General features: G+C 37.9%; 2 protein-coding genes across 2 annotated transcripts; both read left to right on the top strand.

Moving 5' to 3' along the window:
• The first annotated feature begins 17,371 nt into the window (after window positions 1-17,371).
• On the top strand, window positions 17,372-20,766 carry LOC130740541 (probable protein phosphatase 2C 4). The gene is made up of 4 exons (XM_057593189.1): window positions 17,372-19,177; window positions 19,267-19,380; window positions 19,918-20,182; window positions 20,303-20,766. The coding sequence occupies exons 1-4, from the start codon at window positions 17,525-17,527 to the stop codon at window positions 20,416-20,418; spliced, it is 2,148 nt and encodes a 715-aa protein (XP_057449172.1). The 5' UTR covers window positions 17,372-17,524; the 3' UTR covers window positions 20,419-20,766.
• A 3,286-nt stretch (window positions 20,767-24,052) lies between these two features.
• On the top strand, window positions 24,053-25,997 carry LOC130740539 (uncharacterized). The gene is given in 5 exon segments (XM_057593188.1): window positions 24,053-24,406; window positions 24,550-24,672; window positions 24,776-24,937; window positions 25,021-25,567; window positions 25,569-25,997. Coding segments are annotated over 5 exon segments (984 nt in total). The 5' UTR covers window positions 24,053-24,308; the 3' UTR covers window positions 25,623-25,997.
• The last annotated feature ends 219 nt before the right edge of the window (window positions 25,998-26,216 follow it).

Raw genomic sequence — 26,216 nt, 5'->3', positions numbered from 1 at the left:
ACACCAACAGAAGCCACTTAAACTGCAAAGTAAGTGCTTATGTGGTCTTTGTTTCGAGTTTAAACGCATCGTTGCACGTGTGTATTGTTCCTCGCTCAAAATATATTTTTTTTAATCCAAAAATATTTTTTTGGATTGATATATTTTTATTTTTTAAGCATTATGTTCATACTATTTTCATGAAATAAAAATTGTTTTCATAATCCAATTTAGAAAAAATACATGTTTGTTTGAGTTTTTATTCGTTCACATTTTACTATTTATTTTTATCTTATTTTCACTTAATTTATCTTTTTATTTTCATTCGTTTTAGTTTTTATATCGTATCACTCATTTATCTTAATGAAAGACATTTTAGAGCTTCAATGAAATTAAAAATTTGTTGGTCAAATTAGCACATTGTAAAAAAAAAAAATATATAAATACAAATTTACACACAGCAACTGAATTCTCCTACAAAATTTCAAACTTCATTTAATAAATCATCAACAATCATCCCCTCTAGTTCAAGCACTGCATGTTCCTCTTCTTGCTGGAATTTCACCCAGCCACTTCTTTTCGCCAAATCTTGACCCACAACAGCATCTATTGAATGATCTTGCTCTGATATTCTCAAGCTCAGGTATGAGTTAACTCTAGTCCACACTTCATGTAAAAGATAGTGCTCCCTATGCATTGAATAGAGGCACCTGTTAAAGTAGTGCTTTGGGAAGTGAATTGGTGATCCCTCATATATTTCATAAACCACCTCTTTCACTACACTAAAAAGTAACTGGTAATGATAAGGGTTGATAGTTTCTTCTCCACAGGATTCAATTTTATTGCACAAGGAAACTTCCAAGTCCATTAGTAAGAGAGGGTTTAGCTGCTGCTTCTGCTGGTTAACATTATGCCACATTTGAATATCCTCATACCCCATGAAGCACAAAAATCCAAAGACATCTTTCACACATTTGAAATTGGGATCCTTGTCTGCATCTGGTTTAATTTTTGTGCCTTTTGCTGTTGTGCTAGCATTTGTGTTGCTTAATGAGCTTGGCCAAGAATGTAGGCTTGCTTCATTTAATAACTCTGTCAACAATTCATCCATGCTAGAGCCTCTGGTATTTGATTTTCTACCTGGTATGGAGTTCTTGGGCAAAAACAATGATTAACTACATCTGTTACAGTTAAATCAAATGCACAAGGCTAATTATATTAAGAGAGAGACACGAATTTTGCAATGTTCTTCTTTCAATGAAAGTGGTTTAATATGACAGAAAAAAAAAAATCATATGGCATCTCATGGAATACTCTATGTCTCTCTATCAACCTGATGCACATCATCAAAGAGAAGGGCAGAGTTGGTGATGTGGTTTGGGGGGTGATTTTGCTGCTTTTGGATTTTTGTGATCTTAGGCCAGAGTTTCTGTTGGTCATGGGAAGAGGTTTTGGCTTGTTTGGTTCTAGGATACTTGTGTAAAGGATCTCTGAATGTATCTGGAAGATTTTGGTTCTTTTGTTTTTGTTCCATTATTTACCAGATATTATTGTTCTCAAAGCATTCAAGATAAACAGTGTAGCAAGCATTTCAGTTATGTGTTCTAAGCAAAGATGAAAGAAATTGATAAACACCAACTTGATAGCTTAAACTCTTTCTCCTTTCTCTACTTTGATCACCAAAGTTCAGCCACTGCCTTCTTCTTCCTTCTCTTTCCCACCAGCCGTCCCTCTATGTGTTTCTCTCAATGAGGTAAAGGTGAAACTTTCACTCTCGAGTTTATAACCTTTCTGAGTTCTTCACAGCAAAAGAACTTCCTCCCCCTCTCTTACGAGACCTTCCTTCCCCTTTTATCTCCATCCTTTTTCCTCTCATTTACTTGCATCTTCAATGCAAAAGATCTGAAATGATGGCCAATTTCTTGAGCCAAGCAACCATTAATCCAGAAGAGACATTTTGGGGCTAACTCTTACACACTTATTTCCACATCCCATCTCATAAATCTTCTATCTTTTCTTTTCTACCAACCTTCTTTCCCTCTCTCCTTTTTTGTTTTGTTTTTTGTTTTCTTTCCCATATCTAACACAGGTGAATTACTACACTTTTAGATCCACTTTGTGTGATCAATTGATAATCAGTTTTTGTCACTAGGCCTTGCCCTGCGGAACCTTGATTAAAGATGTAAATAACAAAGCATGTGTTAGGCAGAAATAGTAAGAAACTAAAAACTCTTCTTTCTCAATGATGAAATAATAACTCAAGCATCAATGAAGTATTCATATTTTCTGCATAACAGAAAGTTCTTCATTCTTCAACATTACATGTAGAAATCAATACAAGAGAAGAAACTAATGAACAGAATTCAAAGGAATTCTACCTCTTTAAAAGGGAAAACAGATGGTATATAGAGTGATCAACATCTGCTTAAAAGGCCACAAGTAAAGTATTGCAAATCAATGAACGAAGACATAATATATCATCTAATTGCTGAGATATTGACATGGAAATAAGGGTACAATAGAAAGTGCAGGAGAAAGGGTTTGGTCTTCTCTGACTTGGACTAACCATTCAAGTAACATTTGCTACTCATGTTGTAAAGTATAACACAACAACAGCAACATCTGGATTAGTACCACTATTTTTATCATGTGTTGTTTCAGCGCAAGAATCAATAACTTATATAGTACATAGTGTATAAAGTACATGTAGGAGTATGTAAACTATAGATTATGGATATGTCATAACTCATAATATATATATATATATAAAAGATAAAGACTTACAGCTTATCTCTCTAAGACTCTCCATCAAGTTCTACCTCTTAACATAAGAGGGACTCTCTATTTATAGAAAATACAAAGCACTGTTTGAATAGTTCCGGTCATTAACAGAAACTGTTCGGTAATAGCTACAGTGAAAAGTCAACTTTGCTACAGTAAAAGTACAATTATTGAGTTGAAAAATCAACAAAGTTCATTATCTTTCATGCTGTTTGGGACAAAACTGGAGTCTGATTGAGAATGAATCTCATACATATAATATATATATATATATGTGTGTGTATGCAACTGTTCAAATTATATGCTGACTTCAACCCCACAACCAATGGCATTGAATAGAAATTAATATATCTATGCTGAGATGGTGTACCTCTCCTCTTTAAGGCTTTACGTCCAACGAATGACTAAGTTTGTGTTTGGTTTCAAATATGGAAAGGTCAAACGTGGATCCAGAAATCCAAAAACAACTATTTCTTGCTTCTGTAAACGTGGATCGGAGTCAAACGTGGATCCTGAATGGGTTTTCCAAACACACACTAAAATGATCAACATTTTAAGAAACTTTGGTAATTGAAACCAAAACATTGTAGAAAATGTCAGCCACTAAAACAGCTAGTTACAACTTTTTTTTTTTGGTCAACAGCCAGTTACAACTTTAACTAACACCCGGTTTCAAATCTCTGCTGATAATGGACCGAGCCTGTAAGTTTTGACAGAAAACTAGATCCAGCCCACCATGTAACTAGATGCGATATACAAAGCAGTCCATGCTGAATTGTCCGCAGCCCATATAAAAGAAAACAGAGAGAGGCCAGCCATTGGGTACTGCTTTTTGTATACCCTAAAACTGTTTACATGCCCAATAGTTTTTTAAATTTTTCCAATTCCTTTTTTTTTTTTTTGAAACATCGGAAAATAAAATAATTCTGCAATTACAAAATACCTTTATATTAGAAAAAGAGCAATGCTATATAGTACGAGAGGGTAGGTACGAGTGATGCACGAGAGTAATTTTGTGGTGGTTTAAAACCGTCACAAAATTACAACTGCAAAAAAAAAAAGGCAAAGCTACTGTTTCTGGCGGTTCAAAACCGCAACAAAATTACAACTGTCAAAATAAAAAGAAAAGCTACGGTTTCTGGCGGTTAAACCGCCAGAAAGTGCTTCGTGCTTGGTGCACGAGCCCTAAGGTTGTGCCCCACACCATTTTCCTTAGAAAAAACACTTTCAAAATCAAAAAGTTTTATGGTTCCGGAAGTTGATATTTTGGAAGTAAAAAAAAAGCTAATGGAACTTGAATTTTCATAAGTGTAAAATTTTTCTTGTCAATATCAATTCTGGAACTTGCAAAAGGAAAATAAAAATTACACTTCTAGAATTTAAACTTTAAGGGAAAAAAATTACTTGTAACTTTAAGGACTTCTTTTGGAGCATTGGTATTTTGTCTGCGGTTTCCTGTTCTGTTTTTGGGTCTTTTGGAACTTGGAGGTTAATTGTAGACTTTAGGAAATTTGTATTCTTTTCCCTTGACTAAGTTTTTATCTCAATTGAATTTTTCTTAGTGGGGTTTTATTGAGTCATTTTTCTCTAAAGTCTTACCTTTAAGGAGGGGGTTACTCGGCTAGGAGTGCATAAGAACTAGATTGAAGGATATCTATAGCAGTGGTTGGGGATTATGTTGCTGCATTTTCATGTTATTTATAGTTCTATTTCTTTTCTTGTTCTTTCTTCTTGTATTGAGTTGAAGTACAGCTTGTACTTAATTTTAATAAATATTTCATGGCTTATAAAAAAAATTAATTGTATAAATTTACTGGAAAGAGAACCACAATCTAAGTCTCAAACACAACATTAGAGATTAAACTCAATATACATCTCTTGCTATGTATAAGGTGTTTTAGTATTTTAAATGTTAGCGGGATATTCATGGGTATGGATACCGCAATATCCGTACCCGCTCCATTAATAAATAGAAAGTGGAAATATCCATTAAATAAATCTGTAGATACCCGTGGGTGCTGGTAATTTTACCATAACGTGTTTTTATCCGCGGGTATTCGCGGGTGTGAGTAATTTCGACATCCCTATTGAGGAACCATTTTGAGACAACAACTAAGAAGGTGCAAGAAGAGACGATTTAAAGAACGAATGCAAGCATCATGTAATAAGAGAATTAGTTACTTTTTTTTACGTTGGATACTCTGATCTAGACAATAAAAAGGAATTATCAACATTGATAATATTAACTCAACTAATAAACTGAATTTTTAATTGACAAATAAGTAAGCTTTTTTTATGAAAAACAAATAAGTAAGTTACATTGCAAAAGGGAGGTCAAATTATTTTCTTTCTTAGGCAATTTCATGAAAAACGTAACAACACTAGCTCCTGCATTTTTTAAACCTACCTCTATCATTCAATTGGAAAAATACAACTTTGCATTTGCAAATACAAACATGTGTGAAAAGTCTTTTACCCCATTTTCGCCATTGAATTGAGACTTGACAGGGGCCATATATAATGCAGCCTGGGCAAGCATGCAATGCAAAACAATGAAATGAAATCACAAAATCCAAACACCAAAAAAGCATGCATTGCATTTGCACACTAATGACAATGACCATGGTGGCTACTGTCTATCGATTCAATTCCTTTGAATCTTTGATGTAGTCAAATCTCAGCCTCAGGGATTGTGTGGGTGTGTGCTCAATGACAAGCATTCCATTCAATGAAATATTTATTACTCTGACTTTTACCTCATCTTCTCTCAATTCTTCAAAATGATTTTCTCCTTCTAGCTAAGCTTCGGTTTTCTTGTCTACTCAGTGCATATCACACAGATCTCTAATTTCTTCTTCACGAACTTTCCTGAGCACTTCACAGAGGAGGCGTTATGGAGGGTGTTTCAGAGGTATGACAGGGTATGGGAAGTGTTCATCTCACCAAGGAGAGATAGGAAAGGGAAACGTTTCGGGTTTGTGAGGTTCATTGGAGTAAAAAACCCAGCCAAACTGGAACGTGAACTAGATACCATCATAATAGGAAGCACGAAGATGCATGTTAACTTCCCCCGGTTTGAAAAACGCAGAAGGGAACTTGCTGTGGGCCAAAAAGAGATGCAGGGTGCACAGAACCGGAGAAGTATGAAGAAGACTAACCCGGTTAGTGAAACAAAGGCGACTGAGGGTCAAGTTTGGGTGCAGAGAAAGAACCCGACAATGTCCTATGCCCAAGCGGTGGCGGGTGGTCTTGGGTCATTGAGTGGCGCTGCTACTCATCCCAGCACTTCTGCCCTGGTAACTAATGTGCCAGAAATATGGAAAGGTCCTGTTGTGGAAATGGATGATGCTCCTGACTGGCTTAAGAGGAGCTTGGTGGGCGTTATCAAAAATTTAGATATGGTGCCGTCCCTTCAAAGTGCTGCTATGATGGAGGGACTCAATTATATTCAGGTAAGGTATCTGGGTGACGACCTAGTGTTGTTAACGGGACCTACAGGGTTTGATCTAGAAGAAGCGTTGAAAGAGACAGAAGAAGGACCAAACGCAGTATTTGATGTACTATATTCTTGGTCTCCAACAGTTGCCCCAACGACTAGAGTCTCATGGATAAGATGTATGGGGTTCCCTATCCACATGTGGACTGATGAGTGCTTTAGAGAGCTTCTGCGGCCTGTGGGAGAGGTGATATCGGTTGATGCTGGGACAACCAATTTTGCGATCCTTGAGTTCGCCCGAATACAAATCAGAACTGGTTCCCCGGGGATTATCTCCATGACGAGGAAAATCCTTATTAGAGGCGTGGAGTATAACGTACAAATTGTTGAAGAAACTGGTGGAGCTGTGGCGTCAGGGGATCTTGATACCGACCCAGATGATGATGACGATGATGGTGGCGAATCGTCTGAGTGGTCAGAGTTTGATGATCAGATCATGGGGGAGTCGTCGCCTGCCTCCGGCCCCGGCGACGGCGACAATTTTTCCCTTCCGGCTACGCAGATCATGGAGGAGGGGAGGGAAAATTTGAATTTTGATGATGCATTAAATTCCTCTATGGGGGAGAGGAACAGTTTGGGCGGTGATGGAGATTCCCAAGTTGATCCCATTATGGAGCACTCAAGTAATGAGCCACCAATTCTTTATGGTGCTGTGGAAGACCGTGAAAGGGTTTTAGGAGTAAATATTGCTGTGGAACTTCCTATTCCTGATGATTATGCAGTGGGACCCCCAATAAATAATGATGGTGATGATTGCTCGGTGGGACCTGTAAATCCTAATTCTGAGAAGGATGCAGTGGGGCCCGGCGGGTTTGACCTCAATGTTTTATTTGAGGAACACACTCAACCTGCCTCTCCTTTTGTTGGACTGAATGATGGAAGCCCAAATCATGTTAGTGAGCCCGCTATTGCCCTACAAAACTCTGGGCCCGCTACTCAACTTAATGATCTGGGGTCATTAAACCAGGAAATTTTTCATTCTGCCCCACCACAGGTGGAAGTAACGAAGGTTCGTGAGGAGGAGAACGATCAACACATACCTGTAGCTCTCTCGTTGCCGGTGGCTGGGATGCCCGCCCAGGGCTTAGTCCAAGGGGGTACTAGCGCCAGCGGTCCTCTGGGCAAGTCGCTGCCGATTAGCAACCGCTTCGCGGCTCTTTCCAGGGGGAAGAAGACGAATTCTCATTCAAGAGCTAGCTCCTCTATAGCGTCCTCGACCAGGAGAAAGGAGGGAAGCACGAGTAACTCGGCCAGTAATTTCAGGTCTGACCCTTCAAACTCAGGCAGAGAGGGGGTAAATTGGCTAAAGGGACTTGCGGTGGAGGCTAAATCTGTTTGGACTCTTGGGAAAGAATTTGGAGTCACTTACAATGGGGATGAACAGGTGATAATCAAGAAAATCATGGCATTAGAACAGAGGGATGCCAGAGGGAATGGGGGCGTTGCTGGAAGCGCTATTGCAGGGAATAATGAAGCGTGTCTATGAAGATTATGTCTTTTAATGCAAGAGGTTTGGGGGAGGGTGCAAAGCGTCGGGTGATTAGGGAGCTAGTATGTCAGAACCATGTGGAACTTATCTGCATTCAAGAAACAAAGATGCAAATTGTTGATAGGAGGATTTGTGGACAGATATGGGGAGATTCAGATTTTAACTGGAAGATGGTCCCTGCTGTAAATAGAGGAGGTGGACTGCTGTGCATATGGAATCCTGGGATTTTTGTTTTGGAAGATTGTGTAGTTGGCCCGGGGTTTCTTGGCCTCATTGGCTCTTGGGGAAATTCTCAGAGCAGTGTCATCATTGTTAATGTATATTCGGCTTGTGATATCGAAGGGAAACGCTCTCTGTGGAATTCCCTCTGTCAGTGGCGTGCGAATTGTCAGGTGGGGGCATGGTGCGTGGCAGGTGATTTCAATGCAGTGAGGTGTGAGGAAGAGAGGAGGGGAGTGGCCGGTGTGTCTAGCACTCAAGGAAGGGAGATGCAGGAATTTAACATATTTATTGACTCCATGGAATTGCTGGATATCCCGATGGCGGGCAGAAAATTTACTTGGCAACGCCCGAATAACCAAGCTCGCAGCAGAATTGACAGATTCTTGGTTTCCAGTGAGTGGTGCTCGATCTGGCCAGATTGCTCTCAGCTGGTGCTTAGTAGAAATATTTCTGATCACTGCCCCCTTTTATTGAGACAATCTGTACATGATTGGGGGCCTAAGCCCTTCCGGGTTCTTAATTGTTGGCTTGAGGACCCCCGCTTATCTGATTTTGTTTCGCAGACATGGGAAAGCCTGACAGTTAGAGGATGGGGAGCCTTTGTGCTCAAAGAGAAATTGAAGGGCTTAAGGGGACATCTAAAAACGTGGAACCGTGAAGTCTTTGGAGACTTGAGGAAGAGGAGGGAGGAGGTGGTCCGTCAAATTAACGTGCTAGACTTGAAGGAGGATGAAGGAAGCTTGTCCCAAGCTGAACTAGAGTTGCGCAAACAACTGTCAAATGAATTCTGGGAGGTGCTGAAATATCATGAGTCTCTTCTCTGCCAAAAAGCAAGATCCAAATGGATTGCAGAGGGGGATCAGAATTCCGCTTTCTTCCATTCATCCATAAATTGGAAAAGGCGTGCTAATTCCATTGTCGGTCTATTGATAGACGGAGTTTGGGAGGAGAATCCATGTACAGTGAAGGCAGCAGTGCAGCGATTTTTTGAAGGAAAATTCAGTTCTGATATGGGGATCTCCCCAACACTTGATGGGGTTCAGTTCAGAACAGTGTCTAATAATGATAATTCTTTTCTTATTGCCTCGTTTGATCCTGCAGAAATAAAAGCCGCTGTATGGGCTTGTGGTGGCGACAAAAGTCCTGGGCCTGATGGATTCAATTTCAGATTCATCCAGAAATTTTGGCATTTATTTCAGAAGGATTTTTCTAAAGTGGTGAAAGATTTTTGGTCAAGGGGAGCTTGGCCTAGGGGCTGTAACGCCTCCTTTATTGCATTGATTCCTAAGGTGCCTTCCCCTCAGAGTCTCAATGAATTTAGGCCTATCTCGCTTATCGGATGCGTGTACAAGGTGGTATCTAAATTGCTGGCAACCAGGTTGAGTTCTGTTATGGGGAAAATTATCGATGACCGCCAGTTTGCTTTCATTGGGGGACGCCAAATGCTAGACAGTGTTGTGATTGTCAATGAGGTGGTTCATGAAGCAAAATTAAAAAAGAAGCCTACAATTATCTTTAAGGTTGATTACGAAAAAGCGTACGACTCTGTTGAATGGGAGTTCTTGGAATACATGATGCGTAGAATGAGATTCAGTGACAAATGGATTGGGTGGATTATGGGATGTCTGCGATCTGCATCTGTGTCTGTACTTGTAAACGGCAGTTTCAGCGGAGAGTTCAGAATGGAAAAGGGGCTCCGTCAAGGGGACCCTCTGGCTCCATTCCTTTTTCTAGTTATAGCTGAAGGATTAAATGGCCTCTTCCTTAATGCACTCAGAGTTGGAAAATTTAGGGGATTTCAAGTTGGTAAGGAGAGTGGAATTGAAGTCTCTCTGCTACAATTTGCTGATGATACTATTTTTGTGGGGGAGGCGTCTATACAAAACTTGATGGTGCTAAAATGTATTCTCCGATGCTTCGAGCTGGCTTCAGGACTAAAAGTAAATTTCCGCAAAAGCAAGCTGGCTTCCATTGCTATTGAGCCCGGAGTTGCTCAACAGTTCGCTTCTTTTCTTCACTGTAAGGTAATGCAAATTCCCTTTGTTTACTTGGGGATCCCTGTGGGAAGTCGAGGTGGATATCAAAAAACTTGGGAACCTGTACTTAAGAAGCTGAGGGGGAGATTGTCAAATTGGAAGCATAAACAGGTTTCTTTTGGGGGTCGGATTTGTCTCATCCAAAGTGTCCTCTCTGCCCTGCCCTTGTTCTTTCTCTCGTTCTTTAAAATCCCAACTTGTGTTCTGAAGACTTGCAATAGAATTATGCGCAGGTTCTTGTGGGGGGGAAATGAGGACGATAGAAAAATCTCCTGGGTAAAATGGTCTGATGTCTGCAAACCAAAAGATGTTGGCGGTTTGGGAATTAAGGATTTATCACTGTTTAATAAATCCTTACTGGGGAAGTGGCTTTGGAGGTTGAGGACGGAACCTGATAATTTATGGTGCAAAATTATTAGAGCTAAATATAGTCAGAGTACTTGCTCAAAGGAGTCAGCTTGGTGGAAGGATATTCAGACTGCCTGTGAAGTAGGAGGCACAAGCTGGTTGGATGCGGGGGCTTCAAAGACAATTCGATCAGGCAATGACTCAAAATTTTGGCTTGAGGATTGGTCAGGACGGGGAATCTTTAGAGACAAATTTTACAGGCTATATAATTTATCAAGGCTGAAATGGGATTGTATTTCTGATTGTGGGCAATGGCTTTCCGGCACTTGGCATTGGAACCTCCTGTGGCGCAGACCCCTTGTTGGCAGAGAACTGATTTGGCTCCAGGACCTGCATGCTGACATGAGTGCAGTCCCTCTAGTGGAGGGGGAATTGGACAAATGGCTTTGGCTTCCGAGCCCTAATGGTGCTTACTCTGTTAGCTCGTCTTATTCTTTTTTGCAGGAACCGAATCTGGGGGAGCCGGATTCCATTTTCAAGCTCATTTGGCGCTCAGCGGTCCCTTCTAAGGTAAAGGCGTTTGCTTGGCGGTGTGTTTTGGATCGGATCCCATGTGCAACCAACCTTCTCTTGCGTGGCGTTCTTCCTTCCGTGGAGGCGGTTCTGTGTAAACTGTGTGGCCTCCATTCAGAGTCCTGCTCTCACTTACTATTCTCCTGTTCTTTCTCAGCGGATATTTGGCGTGCTTGCTATAATTGGTTGGGATACTCCACTGTACTACCTGAGGATGCCCGAAGCCATCTGTTGCAATTTCAGTTTGGCTGGAACTTAGCTTAGAACCGAGGTCTGCTTTCTGTTTGGATGGCCACAATTTGGTCACTTTGGTTGGCGAGGAACGAGGTGATTTTTAGAGGGGGAACTCTGGATGCTTCAACAGTGGTAGAGCTGATCAAGTGGAGATCTTGGTTTTGGAATAAATCAAGTTTGCATGAATTCAGGAACTCTCTGTTTGAATGGTATAATAATCCTATGGCTTGCGTGCAAGGGCTCTAAATTTGGCAGTGGGGATTATGGTTACGCTTTAGGGGCGGGCTTGGAGTTCCTCTTCAGATTTATTTGCTCTTACTTATATTGTAATTAATCATTCAAGTTGGACTGTAGCTTTGGTTGGGTAGCTTTAGGAGGTTGGGCATCATGCTGTTTGCATGCTCTTCCCTTTATCATGTATCTTTTATTTTCTCTTGGTTGTAGTCTTCTGGCTGCTCAACCTCTCTTTCTTGTATTTGGGCTTAGCACCCCTTGTGCTAAATTTGAATACATTTTGGCTTATCTAAAAAAAAAACACAGTTTATACTTTATAGTATTGACTTTCAAGTTGAATATTACACATTCTATTTGTCGGTTAAAGTTTTTTCCCCCTTCTAAATTCAAACACTCTAAATAAATTTCTTAAAATTAAGCTGAGATAATTTATTAATGATATTCTTGTAATTTATAGATGAATTGACTGAGGACAACGTAAAGGTTATGATATATTATAATTCACTTCAAATTTAGTTGAATGTGAACTGCTGAATGCCTGAATCATTAGTTTATATAGTAAATGACTTTTGGACAAACTTAAAACATTCTTTTCCCTAATTTTAATTTATTGATTTAGTCTTACACATGATGTCATTAGTAAATAATGGAAAATGAATAAATGAAAAAAAAAAGAATAATATTGTTAAATGAAAGGGAAGAAGAAAAATTGTTCGCTAAAGTATATATAGATACACACATAACTATATATATCATTCAGACTTTTACACGTGTAAGATTTTGAAACTTTCAACTTCTTCATTTTATTTCATACACTTGAAAATTATTTGATAGCTTAATTAATATCACGTGGATTGATCAGTTTTTGGAGATTTTAGCTTCTAAACAGAAAAAGTATTTAATTTACTTTAGATAGTTAGATAAAAACCTTAATTTTTTTTTTACATAGGAAGATACATAAAAACCTTATTTAAGTGTTGTAAGGAAAGCTAAACCATGAATTGTATCTGTAGTTTGCTTTGTAATCAAAAGGAACATAATATAAAAAATATCGGCATAATGGCTTAAGTGGAAAGCATTAGGATGCATATCAAATTGCTGTGGGCAGAACCATAAATAAAGGTCCACGAAGTAATTAATAAAAGATTTCGCACAAAGCTTAATAATATGTTTTTCTTCTCTGTTAAAAAAGGAGAGAGAGAATGGCAACAATGTTTGAAGTCTAAAATTCTCTCAAGTGGAACCATTTCAAGTTGTATATAACAATATTATATGTAAGTCAAGTAAGTTTAAGGGTCCCAAACTAACATTTATTTAATAAATGTTGTTATAAGGTGAACATTTTAAAAATGATCAACCGCTAAAACATCATATTTGATCATTAAATATAAGTATTTATTATATTTAATAAATATTTTATTTAACAGTCAGATATGATAATTTACCGGTGTACTACTTTTAAAATGGTTTACCTAGCTTATACATTAATTTCCATTAACATAATCATTAACATTCTTCTCAGCAAGCGGTTTAGTCAATGTATCAGCCCGTGGTGTTTCTTCTAGAGACATTTAAACAAAATGCACTTGCAACTCTCCCAAATATTATTTAGCTTTAATCCGCAACTTGTTGAGTTTTTTTGGGGTTCAAGTTCAACTACGCGTATAATAATTGGCTTCCATTTTATATAGTCATGGAAATTGGAAAGTTGTGTTATAAGGAGGGTGATATCATTATCATAACGAATGTGAACTACCTACCACGTCTCCAATTAGAGAAATGTGAAACTTTTAGCCTCATCTGAATGAAGCCGTTATGGATATTAATTCAACCTCCTAATTGAATTTCACTTCTCTAAAATTTATATTATCAAGAAATAGTTTGTGAAGTTGTTAATATAAAGACAAGAGAGTGCGAAGAGTTGGTGGGTCATGCAAATGGATCGTGGAGAAGGTTGCATGTTGCATCATAGGAAGGTCTTGCCACTTGCAAATAGTGAATGATGATGGTATTGAATTCTCATCAGAGTTATATAGACAATAGCAAATATGTATATGTTTTGGTACCTGTTACATGAAAACGAATGTTAGCATTTACCGTGTGAAATAATTAACCAGAACTCTTCTTAAAATTTGAGATAAAAAGTGTGTTACATTACATCACAATTTAACTGAATTCCGAACACATTATTTATAGATTTTTTTTTTTGAAAAGCATTATTTATAGAATTATATACATAAAACTTTGATTTGTTTTGTTGAGAAAACATAAACCGAACTTTGTGATTCTCTGAGAATAATCTTTTGCTTATATAATATGTGGATTATTCCAACATTTACTAATAAAAATTATTTGGGATTGGAGTTAACCAAGAAACACACACCTTAAGTTATTTGTGTGATCTGTCTCATTAGACACAGTGATTATTGTCCCAGGTGTCAGGCATTTCGTATGTTCCACGGTATATTTTGGGAAGATTACCACAAGAGAAGTAGATTTCACTGTTATAAGTTGCCGAATTATTCAAAGAACAGAGTAATCTATATACTTATTCCAGCACAAGCCATTAATGCTTTCTGAATAGTAGCAAAATTAAAGTAAACACCTAATATGGAACATGTACATTTTTTTTATAAGCCAATGGAACATGTACATAGCAAGTTATCCCGTGTTAAGTTGACTTTAGGGAGGGTCAAAGTTAGAAACACACCCTCATCACAAGTCTATTAAACAAAATATAAAGCATTTTGAGGGTTGCGTATATACTCAGTTATGTAGTATTAACTCAGCCTTAAAAAGGGGTGAATATGTTTAAGATATACACCGAATTATCAAACATTAATTGAACCTACCCAAGTTACCTCAAGGAAAAAATATGTATTGACATTTAAATTACACACACCTAGAGATATAAGAAAATGAAAGATATGGTGTGTGATGTGGTTGTGAAAAGGGGAGAGATAAGGAGAGAAACTGAAACATAAAAATGAGGTGACATAAAAAGAATAAGGTGTGAATGAACAAATCTCTTACCGCATGTAGAGATTATAATCGAGCTATGTTACACATGACAGTCATGAGTCAATTAACTAGCTAATCATGATATCATTTAATAATGTAATGATTCTGTAATCATCGCTTAACCTAGGCTTATATTATATGAGGCTTAGTCGACCGACCCGAACACTTTTGATAAATGACATCTCAACCTCTAAGAGATAATGATGGATCCCGACTATCCTAAATACATCTCCTAAGATTTTGGCTTCATGCATGTTCCCATCCACTCATATTTCCTGATTATGGTAACGCTTGAAGGTTGTTAAAGCGACATGACCGAGGGCTAAAAGATACGTTTTAGCTTATCAGTCTCGGTGTCTTTGAGACTTGTGTTCCCGTCCTCTCATATTTCTCGATGATGGTAACATTTGAAGGTTGTTAAAATTGCATGACCGAGGGCTAAAAGACACGCTTCGTCTACTGACCTTGATATGTTGGGGGTTTGTGTTCCCATCCTCTTAGCCAACCAAGGATTGTGGCATAAATCTTGGCCGACCTTTCCGAACAACATTTTGAGCTTGGCACATATGTTGATCCACAGATATAGGGGTGGAAAAAGGTCATGTCAAGTCAGGCTTTGTGTGGCCCAAGCATGACGTCCTGCATTATGTTTTCGTGGCCCAAGTCTGACATGTGGCTTGTCAATAAGCTGAATTATAAGGCATGACCTAGTCTATTATAAAATATGGCTTGGCTTATAAACACCTACTTAAAAAACTTGTATATCATTGCATTTCAAAGAACAAAACTCAATTGTTTAAAACAAACACAACTGAAATTAAACATTAACAGATCATTTAATAACAATATGTCTTAAGTCTTAAACATATAAATTAAACCAATAATAATAAGTCTCAGTCCTAAGTAAATCCAAGACGATGGAGAAGATGAGCACCACGTTCAAAATTATTATTATATTATATTATTTATAATATTAATAAAAATAATAGATAAAAAACTGTCATATTAAGCCAAATAGGTTTTTATAATAGTTTGGATCTGACCTTTTTAGTTAATTAAGCCTTTTAAAAAGTCTATGTTTAACCTTTTTAATAAACGAGTCAAGCCAGACAAGTCTATGACGAACCAAGCCACGAGTCTCTATTGGGCCGCGAAACTCATTTCCACACCTAGATATAGTGTAATTGTCTCATGGTGTATACTTTCTACAATATTTTAGCATTTTAAATGAGTTTTATAAGCAGCTTGTGCAATTTATATTTTATAGATTAACTTAGGATTTTCATTGATGAAAAACGACTGGGGCCCTTACCATCTTCCTCGTAATGAAAAACGAGTACAGGTTTGTATTCAACATGCGTGATAAACGATGTGCAATACTAGAAATAAGCATCAATTTTGTTTATAACATTGAAGGACAAATATCAGAAAATTCTTCTAAACATGAGATGTACAAATCGCAAGCTCTTACATGCTTTATGACTTTTATTAGTTTTATATCAAACAGTAATTAAGTTTCGTCGATTCCAAATAATTGCAGTCTTCCTATACATTTGTACATATATACCTTTCATTTCAAGCAATAGCATCATCTGATAATTAGAAATGTCAACATTCAATTCAATCTAATATAATTATATTATGACCTCTTCCACACACAAAAAAATATAATGACCTCAAAAAAAGTCAATGATGTAATAGTAGCACATTTACATCTTCATTAGTCAAATTACCTAAATATTCAGGCTGTGCAGTGATGACAGCATTACTAACATCGAACCACCCCACCATCACCAACACACATTCAATTAAGTTTGCCCAACCTTTTCTTTTCTTTCATTTCAATTAAATCAAAAAGTCCAAATTCTTGACCAAATATATTTATTATATTTTTAAATCCCACTAATAAATATCTTTAAAAAGCATGATTGATAAAAAATAGTCATTCGCACTGATCAAATATATTTTTCTAAAATTATATGAAAAAAATTAATATTTTTTAAAAGTTGTATGAAGAAATAATGAAAAAAAATTATAGATCGAGAAACCTCTAGTTGACAAATTAACATAAGCAAGCAATGAAGGAGTGCCACGTGTATGTCAAGGTTTGCACCCTCCACTTGATTCAACGGCGAGAGTGGCACGCTTTTCAAGATCTATTTTTAAAATCCGAATTTCCGATTTTGTCCTCGGTGTTGACTTTCTGTTTCTTAACCAGAATTCATGTACGACCTAACATTAAAAATTTCACCAAAACGCAACAAAACAAGCAAATACGACAACGCTCTTTCTCAAATCACACTCACTCATCGCTTTCCCAAACAGATCCCTATCCACTTGATTCCGCGCGTGCATCTCACGCTCCCTCAAAAGCGTGGTTGAACCAGATATTAAAAACCGGACATAAACCTTTGGGAGTTTTACTACTACTTTATCTTCCTTATAGTCAACGCCCCACTCGAAAAACCCAACCCCTTTTTTTAATTAAGAAAAATAAAGAGTGCGCTTTCTTATTTCCATAAATAAATAAAAACCAACAAGGTGTATTATAATTGAAAGATAATTTTGACTTTTTAAGCATTTGGTCCAATGTTTGATTTTTTAGCAGCACGTATGAAGAATTCTTTGTTCACATAGGCTACCCATTTAACATGATATCAAAGTCTTGAAGAATTAGTCTTATGGTCTGACAGATAGTTTGACTTTTTTAAGTATTTAATCCAGCGTTCGATTCCTTAGTAGCGTATGAAGAATCATTTGTTCAGGTAGGCCTATCCACTTAACGTGATCTCGGAGTCTCGACCTATCCACTTAACGTGATCTTAAAGTCTCGAGAAATTAGTTTCGTTGGGCCGGCGGTGAAATACCTTAGAAAAAATAATAAAAAACCCTTATTCTGAAGTCAACGCTTTCTCTCTCATCCTCTCCCTCTTCTTCTTCTTCTCTTATCAACTTCAACCCTTCAACTTATCTTTCTTCACCAAACTGGTTTTCTCTCTCTCTCTGACACTCTCTCTTTCTATCTCTCTTCAATTTGCAGAATGAGTAACGCGTTGTAACAATCTTCAAGGAGCTTGCTATATTGATTCTCTTGATTTGTGTTTCGTTGAGATGGGTAACGGGATAGGGAAGTTGACGGTGTGTTTCACCGGCAACGGCGGTGGCCGGAAGCACGATATATCGATTTTATTCACGGAGCCACTGGATGAAGGATTGGGTCACTCGTTCTGCTACGTGAGACCCGACCCGACCCGGATGTCGTCGTCGAAGGTTCACTCAGAGGAAACGACGACGTTCAGAACGATCTCCGGCGCTTCTGTCAGCGCCAACACGTCAACACCGTTGTCGACGGCGTTCATGGATTTGTACTCGTACGGTTGTATTGATAGAGCTGCGGCGTTTGAGAGCTCAACCTCCTTCGCCTCGCTTCCTCTGCAACCGATTCCGAGGAGCTTCATGAATTCCGGTACGTTTTCTGGGAATCTCGGAGCTGGAGGTGGGTTTCCGAGTTCGGGTACTTTGGAGAGAGGGTTTCTCTCGGGTCCGATTGAGCGTGGGTTCATGTCGGGTCCGATTGATCGGAGCGGGTTGTTTTCGGGTCCGATGGAGAAGGACGGCGGCGGAGAGCAGTTTCAGAGGAGCTTCTCCCATGGCGGTGGTTTTACGGTGAGGCCCAGGACGAGGAAGAGTCGGTGGATTAAGGCGCTGAGGAGGGCGATATCGAAGACTCTGCCTCGTGGGCAGAACTCGATTGTTACTCCGATTAAAGGAGTGGCGGCGAAGGAGCCGGAGTGGATCGCTGCTGCGGCGGCGGCGGCGGAGAAGCAGCAGCAGCATAACGAGAATTTGAGTGTGAATTTGAGCAGCGAAGGTAGTTTGGAAGACGATGATTCGATGGAGAGTCAGAATCTTCAGTGGGCACAGGGGAAAGCAGGGGAGGACCGCGTTCACGTGGTGGTATCGGAGGAACACGGTTGGGTCTTCGTCGGAATCTACGACGGTTTCAACGGTCCTGATGCACCTGATTATCTTCTCTCAAATCTTTACAACTACGTGCACAAGGAACTGAAAGGGTTGCTCTGGGATGATGGGGTTGCTCCAGAGAATTCGAATTTGGAAGAAACGCAAGAAGATTCGATGGTGATCGGTGATATTGATGTTGATGATGGTGTTGTTGGGAAAAATGATGATCACAGGTTTGCAGATGCTTGTGCTTGTGCAAGTGGTGATGCGGTTCCGAAGGGAAAAATAGGGAAGAATTCTAAGAAAGCTGCATCCAAGAAACGAGAGGAGAATCAGAGAAGGTGGAAGTGTGAGTGGGATCGTGAGAGATTAGAGCTTGATCGAAGATTAAAGGAGCAACTAAATGGAACTCGATCCGGGTCTTGTAATGGTGGTTCTATTAACCATGCTGATGTGTTGGAAGCTCTATCTCGAGCTCTGAGGAAGACAGAGGAGTCTTACCTTGATGTCGCGGATAAGATGCTAGGCGAAAATCCGGAGCTTGCTTTGATGGGTTCTTGTGTTCTTGTGATGTTGATGAAAGGGGAAGATGTTTATGTGATGAATGTGGGGGATAGTAGAGCTGTGTTGGCTCAAAAGGCTGAGCCTGATTACTGGATTGGGAAGATCAGACAGGACTTGGAGAGAATCAATGAAGAGACCATGAATGATCTTGAGTCATGGGATGCAGACACATCTAATCTTGTTCCCACTCTAAGTGCACTTCAGCTTACAAAGGATCATAGTACCAATGTTGATGAGGTAAATTTGTTTGTCTTCTATTACTGTTTTTGACCAGACTAGTATTGATTATCAGTTCTTGATTTAACAATCTCTGATTTCAATTTCAGGAAGTTTATAGAATAAAAAGAGAGCACCGGGATGATCCTTGTGCTGTGGTAAATGATCGTGTTAAAGGCTCTCTCAAGGTTACTCGAGCATTTGGTGCTGGATTTCTCAAACAGGTTGGTGTCTATTTTTGTAGATATTTCTAAATGTATTCTACTTCATAGTTTATCTTTAGCATGAATGTCAAGGATTTTCCAAAAGGAAAGAGATAATTGATTGATCTACACATTCTATATCAGGATTATACTCTTTTTCACATTTCTTCTGTTATCACAGGAAGTTTCTTAAATCCAGTAACCACTTTCCTTTTCCCATAAATTTGAACATTGACATATTACTCTCTTTAGATTATGGATTAACAGTGGATCTTGAGAAACTTGTAACTTAAAGCTTAGCAGTGTCTGTTTGGAAATAATCCTTCTCCAATTAATTATAAAGCCAGAATCAATTCTGGTAAGATCTGTGCCAGAATTGATTATGAGAAAATAGAAGCTGGTCCAAACATGCTAACTTGGATATCATTAGTTTTTTGGTTTGGTGCTTTGGAATGTCAAATTTGGCTAGGTTTTGTATCCATTTCTTTCAACTGAGATCAACTTCAAACTGTTGTTCTGCATTTTCTTATTGTTGGTCATCTTGTGAATGTTTTGCAGCCCAAGTGGAACAATGCACTTCTGGAGATGTTTAGAATAGACTATGTAGGAAACTCTCCTTACATCACCTGCCTACCATATCTAAAACACCACAGATTAGGCCCAAAGGACAAATTTTTGATCTTGTGCTCCGACGGGCTCTACCAGTACTTGTCGAACGAAGAAGCGGTAGCCGAAGTTGAGCTTTTTATCACGTTGCAACCCGAGGGAGACCCGGCTCAGCATTTGATTGAAGAGGTGCTGTTCCGCGCTGCAAAGAAAGCTGGTAAGTGGTAACAATAACAACAAAAACTTCATTTAAAACATCTCATAAGTGCATTTTACAAACTGATATGATGAGGGATTTTTACTGATCTTTAATTTTTTCTGCCTTCTTAATTTTCAGGTTTGGACTTTCATGAGTTGCTAGAAATTCCACAAGGCGATAGGCGTCGTTACCATGATGATGTTTCCATCATTGTTATTTCTTTGGAAGGAAGGATATGGAGATCATGTGTATAACCATTTTGAGAACCATAATCAAAAGAAAAAAGAAAAAAAGAGGATGTACACTCCTTCAGGATCCTCCTTGCTCACCTTCCTTGAAATAGCACCTAAATTATAGCATGTTTTGATTGTTGGTGGCAGAGTTCAAATTAGGGTAACTCCTGAAGCTACACAACGAGTTTCCACCGCAGAACCAAACATGCTATGCTATTTAGTTTTCAGGCGGGTGGCAAGGATTGTAAAGATGTAAAAGGTGGATTTTGTTGATTATAACTTTTCTCCCACATAAAATGTAATTTTTGTAATAAAAAGCCATTCCTTAAAAAATCTCTTTCATGGTGCACAAAGCACTAGCAACCTCCATCACTTTCTGCAACCCTGATTGGCAAATTGCAAACCTAAGTCATCTGATGCATCAGCATCTTTTCAATTTTCAAAATTAAAATGCACTCAGTGACATATTCCAAATCAAAATGCCTACAGTAATGCTCTGAGCTCATGAAGGTTATGTTTGCCTTTTCAATTTTATTTGGATCAAGCACTATTTGCAATTTGGCTCCCAAAGCATTATTTTTTGACTTGCATTGTATTCCTTCAGCAACATGGTCTTTTTTTTTTCTTCCTCCTCTTACGTGTGTTCAATTTAAACAAGATGCTTTATTCTCTCATTTCTAATTTCTGATTAAAATACAAACATATTGGTGGAATTTCGTATCAGGCACGTTGTGCATCAAAATCAACTTGAATTTTGGATTTTGACCTTAGTTGTTTTTTCAGCGTTTGAGGGTTGACAATGCATACAAATAACAAATAGTGATGCTGATTATTGAACCAATGAAATGGTTCAATGAATAATGAACTCAAAATGAGCTACATGAACATATTCAAGTCCATTTCATGCATCACCACATAAACAATTAGCAAAAAAATTCTCTAGAAGATTTTCTAGAACAAAGGTAAATAAAAGTCTGCGTTTGTTTATGTATAATTTATGTGATAAGCACAGCTGTTCAATCATAATTTAAAGAGGCTAACATTTCAAAACTTGATTATTTTTTTATAGCGTTTCATAAAAATATCTGTAAAATACACGATTCATAATCACAGAAATTTCAAACCTAATGAAAGATTGCAACTAAAACACGTAACTCTTTTTGCTACAACTACAATTACTCAAAAAAGAAAAATGATTACAATTTGTAACTGCTACCTACTGTTTCTCTGAGAATTAAATTCGCAGTAGCAGCAAACAGAAGTGGGTTTCAGATGCATCAAATGTCACCACTTTATTATCATTAAATTCGAAGTCAGCGATTCATTCATATTCAGTCATGCTATTCTCTTGGTGCTCTATTGATCCAACCTATCAACCAATTCTATCACAGTTGGGGAGGCAATCCATTTCCATTTAATGTTGCAGCTACACTCACACTTAACTAGCATAGTAGAAAGCCATCATATCAAAACACTAAAGTTTTTTTTTTCTTTTCTTTTTTGACTTTATTTCTTTTCGAGGTAGTTTGGACTTAAATGCTTTAAGTGTCGCTAACAATTCAATAAGGTACTAGTGAGCAATATCTCACTTACACTCTTAAATACTGTAAATACAGTACTCCCTCCTTTCCTTATTATAAGTCACTTTTTTTGAAAAAAAATTTATTCCTAAATATAAGTCACTTTCTAGTATCTAGGAAGTATTAAATAATTTTTTCCAAATTCACCCTCATATTTAATATGAAAGAGATGATGAATTTTTTGAATATTAACTTGGAGAGAGAAATCCATAGGAAAGTAAATAAGGGTAATCTAGGAAAGCTAACCATTTCCTTTACAAATTTATTATTAGCAACTACTTTTCTTAATCTAAGAGAATTAGTTATTTGTGACTTATATATAGGAACAGAGGGAGTATTAGATTATAAGACATACAATCACTAGGAGAAGAGTGTTTTAATTTAGCATGAAATGGTGGTGAATGCAATGGATTTTCGTGCTTTAGACCTTGCCTTTGTCATGTGAATACTTGAGTGGTGGTACCTGTAAAAATACTCTGATGTTAGAATGTGAGTGAGATGCGTAGAAGATTTGAGTACGCACATTGGGGTTCATGGACCCTGCCTTTTATAGTGTTGGGTTTGAGATTTCTGATGAGGTAGGAGAGTCTCAGGTTGGATGGATTGTCATGATGGGTATGAGGTACAATGATTAAGGCAGTCGTTAAATTGTCTGACACATCATCTAATCAGACAAGTGGAAGAGAGCTAGCGTACAGCACCAAGTCTTTGAGTGTTGTGTTCATTCCTCGAGCATAAATCCGTTAATTTCGGATGAAGTGTGGTTAGTTGTGAAATAAAACTAATTGTGTACGATGATAGGTAATATGGTGCGGATCCTCCGCCGATCTAACTACACTATCTTAACTTCCGAAAATTAATTTCCAAAATCAAAATTTTCTAGAAATTAATTTCAAGAAGCTATAATTGATGGTGTACGGAAAAAATGGTGGCGAAAAATGATTTGCCCCTAAAAGAATAATGCTGGTAGTCCATGAGGGCTCAAAGCAAATGGGGAACAAGCAAATGTAGGCTTCATTTTTTTTTTTGGTCAAAGTAGGCTTCATTTGTGAATGGCTTTTCTCCTCTGAGCTAGTGGCGCATCATTCCTCAGCCCAAAACATTCTAATGGTAAAGAAATTTGGGCTGATTTGAGTTCCACAACCCTAGGCCATACATGCCCCATGACAACCCATTGCATGTTAGTGCATGAATGCACATTCTCTTCTAGCATTGTACTATTTTTGGTTTCAGAAGGAATTCCTCTATCTCTATCTATTGTTTTTTTTTTCAAAAGTAAATGATTCACTAATGCTAGTCAATTCAACGACTTAAAAATTCCAGAGATTTGATTGTTGAAGTTAAGATGGACGTGTCATACAATGATAAATTTTCAGCTTCCGCGAAATTTCCTATGGTTTGAAGGATTATCATAAAGTATACTTCATTGATTGTGACTTTTAGGCTTTGTTTGGTTGGGTGGAAAGAAAATGGAAGGAAGGAAAACACGGAAATCAATGAATGAATTTGGACTAACTCTTAATCCAAATTCATTCATTGATTTCCGTGTTTTCCTTCCTTTCATTTTCTTTCCACCCAACCAAACAATGTCACACTTGGAATGCTTAGTCGAAAGACCAAAATAGTCAAGTCCCATGAAGCATGTTTCTTTGGACATAACTTCAATCCATTAACCAACATAACTTCAATCCATTAACCATGTCGACCAAAACAAAAATCCATTAGCCATAAAGCAATGGTTATTTGATCATGGGGTTAAGCTCAAGTTAACAAAGATACTAGTAAAGACAGAAACATGGTATTGGTGGTCCATAATGTTCTAGCTTTTGAGATTCTTGTTTTGGTTCACTCTCACCAACATGGTTAATGGTCCTGTGTCCTGAATAGCCCTTGAATAGCAAATACTAGTATCAAATTCAAAATTCAAACCGAACCACTCGCCGTCCCAAGTAATATTTTCACATACGCGTTTCCAATTTCAAGAAAGAAAGAACCAAAAACAAAAGGCCATGTGAGAAAATGTCAATCATAAAATAAAACTATATATACCAAAGTCCAAGAATAAATGTCACACTCACTGACTCACACACACACTTTGTTTTCATAACTCACCTGCTTCTATGTTAAATCATTCTATATACCATCCCAAGGTGTTGATTTTGGTTCTTCTATCTGAGGATTGGTTGAGATTTGTGACCTCAGATTATTTAAAATTTTCTCATTCTAACCCAAATCAAAACCATCATCTCTTACCTATGTTCCTTCTGTTCTGTACTGTTTCAAGTGTGTTTAGATACATCCACACAGCTGAACAGAGATAATAGCATCAAAATGAGCTTCTATGATTTCAAAAAGCAAGCTTCTTTCTTCCTCAAGGAGAAACTCAAGACTGCTAGATTAGCTCTCACAGATGTCACCCCTGCAGAACTGTAAGTTTACCACTTTTTTGACATCATTATAAGGTTTTGATTCTTTCCCTTCAATCTGATTCACAATCAAAACCAGCTCTAGGATTTCTTATGGAAACTATTTTTTCTATGCATTGTGTGATTTAGTATTTTACTCTTTGCAGGATGACAGAAGAGGCAACCAGTGAAAATCTATTGGTTCCAGATTCACCAACTCTCAGATCAATCTCAAGGGCTGCTTTTGAGCTTGATGATTATTGGAGGATTGTAGAGATTCTGCATAAAAGGTTTGTTTTTTCCTAGGCCCTTTTGTTTTCCTTAACATGCTTGACATTTTTATGGTAATCAAACCAATCATGGACGAATGAACAAGTGGTAATTCTGAAACAGACTGCTTAAATTTGAAAAGAAGAATTGGAGGGCCTCTTACAATTCCCTGATTGTGCTTGAGCACCTGTTGACTCATGGACCAGAAAGTGTTGCAGAGGAATTTCAAGGTGACAAAGATGTCATCACCCAACTGAAAGGCTTTCAGTATATTGATGACAGTGGGTATGTTATTCTTTTTTTCTTTTCCATGTTTCTGCATTCTAATTTGTGCTCCAAGATCATGAGGACATTTTCTGAATTTGCAGGTTCAATTGGGGCTTAACTGTCAGAAAGAAATCAGAGAGGGTGTTGAAACTGCTGGAAAAAGGAACTCTTCTCAAGGAAGAGAGAAACCATGCTAGAAGGTTATCTAGAGGAATTCAAGGTTTTGGAAGCTTCCCCCAACGTTCAGCTCCAGCACAAGGCATTCTACGCGAGAAATCATTGCCAATCACACTTGGCAGATGCAACTCAGACTTAGAAAACAATGAAGATAATGAAAACAAGTCCACTAGCTCAAACAATGGAATGGACACAGCTTCTGTCAAAACTGATAGCCATGAAGGAGGACTTTTGAAGTCTCTGGATAGTGTGGAAACCAAGAGATACCAGGATGATCTTGGCGAAACTGTAATAAGTTCTAAAGAAAACTTGAAACCTAGCAGGGAGGAATTCCATCTGTGGAATTTGAAAGGGGAATCCAGGTCACTTCTGGATTGTGGAGAAGATGATTCCGGGCTTGGCATCTCCGGAACAGAAGATAATCACCCTTTTAATTCAACAACAGAAATGCATGTCACTGCCTCCTTGGTTTCTTGCTAGAGATCAAGGAATACTACAAGGGTGTCGAAGCAATTTGAAGGTTTGAATGAAGTAAACAAGTTGTTTTGGAAATTGGAAAAATCCCATTTTCCATTCAGAAAAGCTTTCTAGTGAATGTCTTATGGTACATCTAGTCATGTGTGTGGGTTTACCATTATGTTCCTGCGAGTACATCAGCCTACCATAAACAATCACAGTTTTTTTTTCTTCCCTGAACGTGGATCTTGGAGTGCAGCCTTCACAAGCCACTGTAATGGCAATCACATAACCTTCTTAAGCTACAGTGCATGTTTGAAAGATCTTTGAGAATTGTGTGTTTTATAAGAATCTTGTATTTTGTAAGCTCTTAAAAGAGTAGCTTTTCCAATTGTATACCCGATCATGGACTCAGCAATGCTTAACCAAATATGTGGACAGACAATATAGACTAAAGCAATTCATCTCCTTACAAAACTCTATAAACTCTGCAGTTGCAATTGACAATACAAGAAGTCAGTCTGTACGTATCTGACTGATTCAGGAAAGTCTAAACTACATCAAACCAAGTAACTTTATATCATTTAACGCTTAACTATCACTAATTTGAGCTAAAAAACTAGGAAAGGCAATGCAATTAGACAAAAATAGATATGCAGATGTT

Source organism: Lotus japonicus, chromosome 2 (assembly GCF_012489685.1).
Source record: "Lotus japonicus ecotype B-129 chromosome 2, LjGifu_v1.2".
In the NCBI taxonomy this organism is placed as follows: Eukaryota; Viridiplantae; Streptophyta; class Magnoliopsida; order Fabales; family Fabaceae; genus Lotus; species Lotus japonicus.
The sequence above is the reverse complement of the archived record's forward strand: the minus strand, read 5'-3'. Positions and strand labels throughout refer to the sequence as shown.